The sequence below is a fragment of the Oncorhynchus kisutch genome, linkage group LG24 (genome assembly GCF_002021735.2).
Source record: "Oncorhynchus kisutch isolate 150728-3 linkage group LG24, Okis_V2, whole genome shotgun sequence".
Lineage (NCBI taxonomy): Eukaryota > Metazoa > Chordata > Actinopteri > Salmoniformes > Salmonidae > Oncorhynchus > Oncorhynchus kisutch.
This window is the reverse complement of record NC_034197.2, coordinates 12,572,354-12,585,040: the sequence shown is the minus strand read 5'-3', so window position 1 is coordinate 12,585,040 and position 12,687 is coordinate 12,572,354. Positions and strand designations below refer to the sequence as shown.

The following is a 12,687-nucleotide window of genomic DNA, read 5'->3' as shown; positions in this document are numbered from 1 at the left end:
CTCTGACTGGTGTGTGAAGTTTGTAACTCTCTCCTCATTTAGTAAAGCAGAAATATGCCACCACAGTCCTCACCACATCTTGACCTGACTGCAGTTGAGCGTTGTAACCTACTTCAGTGGGCAAATGCTCACCTTCGATTGTCACTGGCGTAACCTACTTCAGATGGTAGACAGCGTGTATGGCATGCGTGTACGACAGCGCGTTCCAGTTCCCGCCATCATCCAGCAACTTTGCACAGCCATTTAAGACGAGTGGGACAACATTCAACAGGCCACAATCAACAGCCTGATCAACTCTATGTGAAGGAGATGTTTCGCACTGCATGAGGCAAATGGTGGTCAGACCAGATACTGACTGGTTTTCTGATCCACCTCCCTACTTAAAAACAAAAACAAATCTATATTCCCAGTCATGAAATCCATAGTTTAGTGCCTAATGTATTTATTTCAACTGACTGATTTCCTTATATAAACTCTAACTCTGTAAAATCTTTGAAATTGTTGCATGTTGCATTTTATATTTTATATTTTGGCATCCCGCGACTCACCTGGACCCCTGCTGTGACCCACAAGTGGGTCCCGACCCACAGTTTGGGAACCACTGACGTGGAGGACAGCCCGTGATGTGTGTTCTCCGTGGGTGTTGAGGGCCTTGCAGACGTACTCCCCCCCATTCTCCCTCTCCACAGCAGGGATGGTCAGGACCCCTCCACGGACCACAGCATTGGGGCTCATCCTATTACTGGGACCTAAAAACACATAGATTTCATGTTTCCCTTTTGAAAGTAATGAAATTATACAGTGTGAATAAACATTAAGAACACCTTCCTAATATTGAGACACACACACACACACACACACACACACACACACACAGTTGTGTCAAGTTGGTCGGATGTGTTTTGGGTGTTGGACCATTATTGATACACATGGGAAACTGTTGAGTGAAAAAAAAACAGCAGCGTTGCAGTTCTTGAGCCTGGGCCAGTGCCTTTGAACAAGGTGCTACTACCATACCTCGTACAAAGGCACTTAAATATTTTGTCTTGCCCATCCATCCTCTGAATGGCACACACACACAATCCATGTCTCAATTCTCTCAAGGTTTAAAAATCTTCCTTGAAACTGTCTCCTTCCCTTCATCTATTCTACTCTGATTGATGTGGATTTAACACGTGACATCGATAAGGGATCATAGATTTCACCTGGTCAGTCTATACCACTAGCAGGTGTTCTTAATGTTTCATACCCTCAGTGTATACTTCCAACACTTCAAGACTAAGCCAGCATAAACTCCATTGATAAAGAACAAGACAATACAGTTTGTGCTGGCTTAGTTAATGCTATACATTTTCCACTGGCTATAGCCAGGCCTTCCTTACCTATCCATTCGATGGCAGGGGTAGGGTTGCCAGTCACAGTACAGTGGAACTCAGCATGGCCTCCTTGCTGGATGGTCAGGACAGAGGGAGTGACAGTAGCCACTGGCTGGGCCGCCTCGCGAGCTACATTAAGACAGAGAACAGTACAGAATGACTCAGAAATACATAGCCCGCAAAATACGGGACATTAGTGTTCAAAAAAGGTCAGGAAGGGGCTTTTCTGTAGGAAGGAGCTTTGTTTACAGTCAACACTTTACAGCTACTGCATGAGATTGGAAATGTCACACTCGATCAACAAACACTTACCTCATCCATTTGTTTCATAAATGGTAGCAATAAAGAATATATTCATGGCTACCAGACTGGAACTTGAAGTGACTTTAGTCAGAGTGCTTTTTTGGCTGTAGCGAATTTCATTGAGGCTGGGTCCTGACTCACTCAGGCCAAGACTGTATCTGTGTGCAAATGCTTATGATGGAAGGCAGAGTGAGGGTGGCAGGACGAAGCCTAAGTACGCGGTCTACGCCCGTGCCCCTTGGCAGCCACGGCCTCTGTGCAGCCGATGCAGATGAGAGGTGGCAGGCTGGCCTTGGCAGGGCACACGGTTCTCTGGGCACAGCTCTCTGTGCCAGCTTGACTGGACACTGAGCCCCAGCCACATTCAATCCCATCTGATCCCAGGGCGTCAGAGCAAAATAAATCCCCCTTTCAGCAGCCAGGGAGGACCATCGGGCTATTTAAGCTCTGAGATAAGCCCTGGTCTGGGTCTGGGACTTACTGATCTGACAGAAACAGACACTAAAAAGGCCAATATTTCGTCATCTTTGTTTTCTAAGAGGATGGGCACTGACTGTGGTGAGCCTCAACAATGAGACATGGAAATACTGGGGGAACAAAGTATACAATGATATAAAATAAAGTTACAGTGTGATGATTGAATATTAGGGCTTGACTTTGATGAAGAATTATACAGTTGAGTGACCTGCGTGTGAACTTTGCAAAGTTCTCTAGTCTATTCTACAGATTCCTCAAAGCTTTTCCAAACCTGCCGTTTCCTTACAATATCACTTCTGTAAATGGGTGGTGAGGTGACATCAGGCCATGAGTATTCTATCTCATTGAAACATTCACTGTGACAGTTGAAGGAGGCTGTCTGTAGTTAGCTTCCTGAGGGAGATGAGGTGAAACAATGAAGATGAGAGGAATTCTCCACCCTCCAGTGAGCTAACAGCCATGATGGTGGATATGATGCGGTGTACTAGGCACAGCATGATGTTTGAAGCACATTATGAAAGCTATTCCAGACCAGTGTGTGTCCCTGTGTGGGACTGGCAAGCAGACTGCAGATAGGGTGAGTGTGGGTGGGGTCTCCTCTGTGTTGAGTGTTGATTGGAAGACAACAAGCTAAGTGCATCTACATAGAATGGGGAAATAAGAACATTCTAGAATCTTATTGAGTATGTAACGTTCGCTCTAAATAGTTCAGATACTTGAATACTATAAGGTAAAGATAGAGATCTGATCTCAGTCGGATGAATATACTAAAATGTGCATTCACGCAATTGTGATAAAAATGTGTGAATTACTGTGCAAATGGAAAACTTGAGGGGACCTGAGATTAAGTGCATGAGAAACTTTGTGTGTGGACTCAACCTTTTGTGGACTCAACCTTTGAGAGGAGCTTCCAACATAAATGACCATGCACCTGCACCTATGAACCCATACCATAGGAGCCAGACATGGCCTAGTAATGCTAATGTACAACCTACTATGTACTGTAATAACTAAAGTATATGATGTCTAGAGTATTACCAACATATGTTATCAAAAATATTATATATATATATGTAAAGATATATGTTATCAGGAATATTGTCTGTTCAAAGGCTATACGTTTGAGGAGACGAAATGCAGAGCCAGCTTCGACTTGCATTTCGGCATTTCAATTAAGACCTTTGAAGATGCATGCCTCCCTATGATAGTCCAGTTAACCGTATAACCATGTAACCGTATAACCTTATGTGAAGTGCAAACATTATGTAATCCCTGTGGTTGATTGTACATGGGCATTACCAGACCACCATTTTCATGCTGACGACGGCGGTAGATGAATGCATGCGTGACCGAGAGAGTGAGAAGCCCTCCAGGGGTGAGGTGGGGTGGAGGTGGAGAGGTGTGGCCATGCCATGCCCACTTACGCTTTCCATGTCCTTCCAACATTTCATAGGTCGTGTAAAACATCTGAGTCTGTGAGGCCTCTGGAAATGGGGGGAGGGAGGAGGAAGGGACAGGCAAACTGACAGGTGAGTCTCCAGGTCAACGGTGGAACACTGGCATTGGGATCATCATCCAATGCTCCTCCCACTGAGCCTGTGGCCCAATTATTCCCCAGAATACTGTGGTCCGTCCAAGTACTGCCTGGTATTTCTTGTGCCAGTGATTTTCCAAAAAGCACAAGACAAAACAATACAACAGTAGAATGATAGGCAAGGAACATACCAGAACTTGAATGCAATAGGCACCAAATCCCCATCATGCATTTGAATTATTCAAACAGGTTCTCCAATTCAGATTGAGAACTGAATGAGGAACAACAACTACGTATTGAGGACACTGGCCCCTTTCTTCAAAGAAAAATGTGCATCTTCGAGGATTGTCCATTTAGACACATACAAAAACTAATCTGATTCAGGCAGTTAATCAGATTAGTTTTTGTATGTACAAACAGACCAAAGAGTAAGGTAGCTTTTTCATGATGATCAGAGATAGCTGTAGTTGTATGTATTCACAATCAACACACACACTTACCTTTCAATGAATTTAGGTGAATAATTGTATGCTTTCTGAGAGATTTCTGAGGTTCTGTGAATGTTGGGTAGGATATAAACCATATCACCTTGGAGATTGTGTTGTTGCATTCATATTACATACAGGAATGGGGAAAGGGGGATACCTAGTCAGTTGCACAACTGAATACATTCAACCGAAATGTGTCTTCCCCTATGCTATATAAAACATTGCTGCTATGGTCATTTGCTGGTGTAACAGTGAATAATGTCTACTCAGAGAGATTCAAAATCAACTAGTTACAGGTATACTTCACAAACACATGGGACAAGAACACAACAATAAGGTATGGCAAAACACAAGACAACAAGAATACAGATAGTAGAGAGACACATTTACGAAACATGCATGTTAGTAGTCAAGAAGTCATATCTGGAGCCTTGTACACTGAGGGTGGTAATATCTTCTGATCCATTGAAGTCTCACTCTGCATGACTCAGTGTCATATCTTCAAGTCTATGATCATTACTTTAATCAACTTTATATTTTTCACAAACATTTTCAGTTAAGATTTCTTTTTTTTTTAAACACATTGTGATATTTGTATATTGCGTCAGTATCCGTTAGGTATTACAAATCAATTTAAATCAGTACATAGTATACTGTACAGTAAAATATGTTTGAAACAGCACCTTTGGTTATCCTGGCAGATTCTGTCTATTGGCACACCAGCGAGATTTGAATTGGCATATTTCAGCCACCGAATCAATATTTTTGTCTCATAGTAAGATACTGTGTAAATATATATATATTTTATTAATTTATGTTTTTGACAAGACACATTTGAAACATAAAAAAATGAATGCACTGACAAAACATTTGTACAAACTTTTTTATCTGTTGTCAAAATAAATGTAAACTGTGTTTTTATCATGCAAGTAAATGCATGAATACAGCGTGAAATCAAGTACTAACCAATCATCTTTCCCTATCTATGTATCTTGCTGTTTATGGAACATTTCTCTAACATTTCTCAAATTTGATTGTATAGTCAAAAAATTCTATGCTTGGATAACATATTGGTATAAAAAAATCAATTCTATTTTTTTTTTTTACTGTGCCCCTGATTTATAAATGTTGAATAAAATGTTAAACCTCAACACAAATTAAACGCAACAAAGTGTGACATACGCAAGCAAGTAAGTTGACTTGTGACAGCATTGAAATCAAACTAGCCTCAATAACCTTTCAAAAGTCAAATCTTGAACACATTTTTCTTGGCGCCAGATTTACACATACTGGATAGTATGATGCAAAACAAGAAGCCTTACTTACTATTGACAATGCAATGCCTTGGACCCTCTTAATAATCAGATCCATAGAACAGATAGTGAAAGCAGCGATAGATAAGATATACTACGAACCTAAAGTTCAACCACAGGTTCTCTACCTGCTGCAAGGTTGATAGCACCATTTTCAACATTAACATTCATCAAAACAATCAGGAAAGTAATAAAGGATCAGATTTTTATACAGTGTGTGCTGGTTCTTTCCCTGTATGATCATCACGTCACACTCGAGGGAGGATGGAGATTGGGATCGTGATGGGGCTTCTATACAGTACTGTATGTCCCCGGGGTGATTGACTGAAGTCCTCTTTGAATGTCAGTCCCAGTCAGAGTCACTAAGCACCCATCTTGTCATCCATATACCTCATCAACCACTACAGCTCAAGGAGAAACCACCACCTTCCCAGCCAGGGTTGCAGAGCTCAGGAAAGACACCGAATAACCAACACCCTGCTAGTAAGAAAATTGAAGTGGCACAAACTAGTGTACAAGTGGCTAAAAAGTTACCAAACCACCACCGAACCCACAGTGAAGACAGCAACAGCTAAAGATCAGAGAGAAGATATCACCGATGGCAACAGAGACCAAAGGACTGTCACCGATGGCAACAGAGACCAAAGGATTGATAAGTCCTCACTGAGTATTAAAACAAGAAGCAACTTGAAAATGAATCAAATATATGCCACTGGGCAAGACAACCTTCTTTGGTATATCCATTGGGGGTGGTAAGACCACAGTTCATAGTAACTAAAACTACTTGAAACTCTTGAGTGGGCAATATCTTTGGACTTTGGTAGCATTGAGGTCTACTGTGTGCTATGATGTCTTAGACAAACCACACACATATTGTATCTTAAACGGATGGACCTTTTGATTATTAAATCATTAGTATATCCACAAGTGGTATATTGCTCATGGACCAGTCATGGGTTCTGACTTCTAAACTTGAAATATTGTTAATCATCAGGTACCCTAGGGAAAGGAGAAATGGCCACAGTCTGGTTTCTACACCAGAAGTTAATAGTTATCTGTAGGAGGAATGTATATGGTTGAGGTCACTGATAAGGGTGGAGAGCTGTTAGGTCAGGTCAGGTCAAATTCAGGGAGAAGGAACAGTTTATTACCCACATTACTTAACTTTATGACTAACAATACAAATGTAATGTTTATAGGGAATGAGGAGACTTAACCCAAATTGGGGTATATATACTTGTGCTGGTGGGAACATGTTTTTTCTCTGTTCCAGCTGTCTGACCCTTTGATTGATTCAACTTAGTTTAAGCTTTACTAATTGTCCGTGAGTTTTTAGAACCTAATACTAGTAAAGATTGTACACACAGTACGAAGGTCGGGCCGTTATTAGAAAGACAGAGACAGGTAGCATAGAGAGAGATTGGAAAGGTTTAAAGTAAGAGGTTATCGGAGTTTAGGAAGTGGGGGGCAGGGAGCGGGAGTGACAGGGGTTATGCTGTTTGCCAGAAGCTGCAGACAGATAAACACATTCAACACAGTGCATGATATAAGGGAGACCGAGGCAAAGCAAAAGGAAGGCGGGTCATGCACCATTCAAGGAGGGCTAAGGGGAGAAACTCAAAGAGATAGAGCTTGTAGGGTGGTGGTATAGAGGCTGATGGCTAACAGCATGATGGAGCCTGCCTGGGATCACGAACCTGGCACGTAGAGGACGGCTGTACCCTCGTCCATGGCAAACATGTTGGAGCCTGTACACACGTAGATGCCAGCGTCCTCAGGCTGGACGTTCTGGATGGTCAGGATGCCGTTGAAGTCCATGGCTCTGTTGGGCAGCTTGCCGTTACCCCGCCGAGTCCACACCAGGGTGTAGGCTGGAGACTGGGAGGGGACAGATGGGTACAAGATGTGAAGTAAACACAAATAAGAGAGAAAGAAATGCAACAGGGTGGCCAGTAAGAGGGAGACAATTGTGCTTAATGTGTCTGACCAAGATGGCATAGCAGTCGGACGTGTGTTTTGTCTTGTCCCGTGTATATATTGTTTTCTTCGTATATACAGTTGAAGTCGGAAGTGTAGAAACACCGTTGTCAAATACATTTAAACTCTGTTTTTTTCTTCTTCTTTTTTTTTACAATTCCTGACATTTAATCCTAGTAAGAATTCCCTGTCTTTGGTCAGTTAGGATCACCACTTTATTTTAAGAATGTGAAATGTCAGAAAAATTGTAGAGAGAATGATTTATTTCATATTTGATTTCTTTCATCAAATCAAATGTATTTGTCACATACACATGGTGAGCAGATAATTAATGCGAGTGTAAGGAAATGCTTGTGCTTCTAGTTCCGACCATGCAGTAATATCTAACAAGTAATCTAACCTAACAATTTCACAACAACTACCTTATACAACTACCTTATACAAGTGTACAGGAATGAATATGTACATAAAAATATATTACCCAAACGGCATAGGCAAGATGCAGTAGATGGTATAGAGTACAGTATATACATATGAGATGAGTAATGGAGGGTATGTAAGCATTATATAAAGTGGCTAGTGATAAATTGATTACATCAATGTTTCCATTATTAAAGTGGCTAGAGTTGAGTCAGTAAATTAGCAGCAGCCACTCAATGTTAGTGATGGCTGTTCAACAGTCTGATGGCCTTGAGATAGAAGTTGTTTTTCAGTCTCTTGGTCTCCGCTTTGATGCACCTGTACTGACCTCGCCTTCTGGATGATAGCGGGGTGAACAGACAGTGGCTCGGGTGGTTGTTGTCCTTGATGATCTTTTTGGCCTTCCTGTGACATCGGGGGGTATAGGTGCCCTGGAGGGCAGGTGTTTGCACCCGGTGATGCGTTGTGCAGACCTCACTACCATCTGGAGAGCCTTACAGTTATGGGAGGAGCAGGTGCCGTACCAGGCGGTGATACGGCCTGACAGGATGCTCTCGATTGTGCATCTGTAAAAGTTTGTGAGTGACAAGCCAAATTTCTTCAGCCTCCTGAGGTTGAAGAGGCGCTGCTACGCCTTCTTCACCACGCTGTCTGTGTGGGTGGACCAATTCAGTTTGTCTGTGATGTGTACGCGGAGGAACTTAAAACTTTCCACCCTCTCCACTACTGTCCTGTCAATGTAGATAGGGGGCTGCTCCCTCTGCTGTTTCCTGAAGTCCACGATCATCTCCTTAGTTTTGTTGACATTGAGTGTGAGGTTATTTTCCTGACACAACACTCCGAGGGCCCTCACCTCCTCCCTGTAGGCCGTCTCGTCATTGTTGGTAATCAAGCCTACCACTGTAGTGTCGTCTGCAAACTTGATGATTGAGTTGGAGGTGTGCATGGCCACGCAGTCGTGGGTGAACAGGGAGTACAGGAGAGGGCTCAGAACCACCCTTTTGGGGACCCAGTGTTGAGGATCAGCGGAGTGGAGATGTTGTTACCTACCCTCACCACCTGAGGGCGGCCTGTCAGGAAGTCCAGTACCCAGTTGCACAGGGCGGGGTCGAGACCCAGGGTCTCGAGCTTGATGACGAGTTTGGAGGGTACTATGGTGTTAAATGCTGAGCTGGAATCGGTGAACAGCATTCTTACATAGGTATTCCTCTTGTCCAGATGGGTTAGGGCAGTGTGCAGTGTGCAGTGTGATGGCAATTGCGTCGTCTGTGGACCTATTGGGGTGGTAAGCAAATTGGGGTGGCAAATTGGGAACAGGAACAATGGTGGCACTCTTAAAGCATGTGGGAACAGCAGACTGGATAAGGGTTGATTGCGAGGGTTAAAATGTTTTACTCACGTTGGCTACAGTGAAGGAGAGCCTGCAGGTTTTGGTAGCGGGCCGTGTCAGTGACACTGTATTGTCCTCAAAGCGAGCAAAAAAGTTGTTTAGTCTGTCTGGGAGCAAGACATCGTGGTCCGTGACGGGGCTGGTTTTTCTTTTGTAGTCCGTGATTGACTGTAGACCCTGCCACATACCTCTCATGTCTGAGCTGTTGAATTGCGACTCCACTTTGTCTCTATACTGACGCTTAGCTTGTTTGATTGCCTTGCGGAGGGAATAGCTACACTGTTTGTATTCGGTCATGTTTCCGGTCACCTTGCCCTCATTAAAAGCAGTGGTTTGCGGTTTCAGTTTTGCGCGAATGCTGCCATCAATCCACGTTTTCTGGTTGGGGAATGACTTAATAGACGCTGTGGGTACAACATCACCGATGCATTTGCTAATAAACTCGCTCCCCAAATCAGCGTATTCGTCAATGTTGTTGTTCGCCGCAATGCGGAACATATCCCAGTCCACGTGATCGAAGCAATCTTGACGATTGGTCGGACCAGCGTTGAACAGACCTGAGCACGGGAGCTTCCTGTTTTAGTTTCTGTCTATAGGCTGGGAGCAACAAAATGGAGTGGTGGTCAGCTTTTCCAAAGGGAGGGTCTTATAGGCCTTATATAAATCGGGGAAATTAGAATAACAATGTTCTAGGGTTTTGCCAGCCCTGGTAGCACAATCGATATGCTGATAGACTTTTGGGATCCATGTTTTTAGATTAGCCTTGTTAAAATCGGCAGCTACAATAACTACAGCCTCAGGTGGTTTCCAGTTTACATAGTGTCGAATTAAGTTCTTTCAGGGCCGCCGATGTGTCTGCTTGGGGGGAATATACACAACTGTGATTATGATCGAAGATAATTATTTTGGTAGATAATGCGGTCGGCTTTTGATTGTGAGGAATTCTAAGTCAAGTGTATAAAAGCACTTGAGTTCCTGGATATTGTTATGATCACACCAGGTCTCGTTAATCATAAGGCATACACCCCCGCCCTTCTTTTTACCAGAGAGATGCTTGTTTCTGTCGGCGCGATGCGTGAAGAAACCAGGTGGCTGTACCGACTCAGATAGCGTGTCTCGAGTGAGCCATGTTTCCCTGAAAATAAGGTTACAGACTCTGATGTCTCTCTGGAATGCTACCCTTGCTCAGATTTCGTCTACCTTGTTGTCAAGAGACTGGACATTGGCGAGTAGTATCCTCGGGAGCGGTGCGCGATGTGACATGTCTACGGAGCCTGACCAGAAGACCACTCCGTCTGCCCCTTCTACGGCGCCGTTGTTTTGGGTCGCCGGCTGGGATCCGATCCATTGTCCTGGGTGGTAGGCCAAACAGAGGATCTGCTTTGGGAAAGTTGTATTCCTGGTCGTAATGTTGGTGAGTTGACATTGCTCTTATATCCAATAGTTCCTCCCGACTGTATGTAATAAAACCTAAGATTTTCTGCGGTAACATTTCAAGAAATAACACACAAAAAAATACTGCATAGTTTCCTAGGAACACAAAGCGAGGCGGCCATCTCTGTCGGCGCCGGAAGTATGTTTATCACATTCCCAGTGGGTCAGAAGTTTACATACACTCAATTAGTATTTGGTAGCATTGCCTTTAAATTGTTTAACTTGGGTCAAACGTTTCGGGTAGCCTTCCACAAGCTTCCCACAATAAATTGGGTGAATTTTGGCCCATTCCTCCTGAGCTGGTGTAACTGAGTCAGGCTTGTAGGCCTCCTTGCTCACACATGCTTTTTCAGTTCTGCCCACACATGTTCTATAGGATTGAGGTCAAGGCGTTGTGATGGCCACTCCAATACCTTGGCTTTGTTGTCCTTAAACCATTTTGCCACAACTTTGGAAGTATGTTTGGGGTCATTGTCCATTTAGAAGACCTATTGGAAGACCTTTTTTATGACAGTTTTGGAGCAGTGGCTTCTTCCTTGCTGAACGGCCTTTCAGGTTATGTGGATATAGGACTCGTTTTACTTTGCATATAAACTCAGCAAATAAATAAACAGGACCCTGTCTTTCAAAGATAATTTGTAAAAACCCAAATAACTTCACAGATCTTCGATGTAAAGGGTTTAAACACTGTTTCCCATGCTTGTTCAATGAACCATAAAGAATGAATGAATATGCACCTCAATATGTCCTCACCAGACATCACCAGCAACAACGTTGCCTATGGGCACAAACCCACTGTCGCTGGACCAGACAGGACTGGCAAAAAGTGCTCTTCACTGACGAGTCACAGTTGTGTCTCATCAGGGATGATGGTCGGATTTGCGTTTATCGTCGAAGGAATAAGTGTTACACCGAGGCCTGTACTCTGGAGCGGGATTAATTTGGAGGTGGAGGGTCCGTCATGGTCTGGGACAGTGCGTCACAGCATCATCGGACAGAGCTTGTTGTCATTGCAGGCAATCTCAACGCTGTGCGTTACAGGGAAGACATCCTCCTCCCTCATTTGGTACCCTTCCTGCAGGTTCATCCTGACATGACCCTCCAGCTTGACATTGCCACCAGCCATACTGCTCGTTCTGTGCGTGATTTACTGCAAGACAGGAATGTCAGTGTTCTGCCATGGCCAGCGAAGAGTCCCGATCTCAAGCCCATTGAGCACGTCTGGGAAATCTACGATAATTGATCATTTCAATAAGCATTTTTCTACATCAGGCCATGCTTTCCACCTGGCTACCCCTACCCTGGCCAACAGATCAGCCCCCATTGAAGCTACTTGCCCAACCCCTATTACTAGCCTGTTCAACCTTTCTTTCGTTTCGTCTGAGATCCCCAAAGTTTCGAAAGCTGCCGCGGTCACACCCTCTTCAAAGGGGGAGACACTCTAGACCCAAACTGTTATAGACTTATAACCATCCTGCCCAGCCTTTCTAAAATCTTTGAAAGCCAAGTTAACAAACAGATCACCGACCATTTCGAATCCCACCGTACCTTCTCCACTATGCAATCTGGTTTCCGAGCTGGTCATGGGTGTACCTCAGCCACACTCAAGATCCTAAAAGATATCATAACCACCAGCGATAAAAGACAGTACTGTGCAGCCGTCAGCATCGACCTGGCCAAGGCTTTCGACTCTGTCAATCACCGCATTCTTATTGGCAGACTCAATAGCCTTGGCTTCTCAAATGACTGCCTTGCCTGGTTCACCAACTACTTCTCTGATAGAGTTCAATGTGTCAAATCGGAGGGCCTGTTGTCTGGACCTCTGGCAGTCTATATGGGGGTTCCACAGGGTTCAATTCTCAGGCCGACTCTCTTCTATGTATATATCAATGATGTCGCTCTTGCTGCTGGTGATTCTCTGATCCACCTCTCTGAAGACGACACCATTCTGCATACATCTGGCCCTTCTTTGGAC

At 43.9% G+C, this 12,687-nt stretch overlaps 1 protein-coding gene across 15 annotated transcripts in view; it reads right to left on the bottom strand.

The window, feature by feature from the left end:
* LOC109869149 (basement membrane-specific heparan sulfate proteoglycan core protein) overlaps positions 1 to 12,687 on the bottom strand; it is a 168,433-nt gene that overhangs the window by 40,355 nt on the left and 115,391 nt on the right. For 14 of the 15 annotated variants that reach the window (XM_031803516.1, XM_031803527.1, XM_031803515.1 and 11 more), the window contains 4 exons: positions 7,189 to 7,369; positions 3,581 to 3,640; positions 1,383 to 1,505; positions 549 to 749 (listed from right to left, as the gene is read on the bottom strand). In XM_031803516.1, the coding sequence (XP_031659376.1) occupies positions 549 to 749; positions 1,383 to 1,505; positions 3,581 to 3,640; positions 7,189 to 7,369 (565 nt within the window). The remainder of the gene's footprint in view (positions 1 to 548; positions 750 to 1,382; positions 1,506 to 3,580; positions 3,641 to 7,188; positions 7,370 to 12,687) is intronic. The other variant, XM_031803522.1, reaches the window with a different exon arrangement.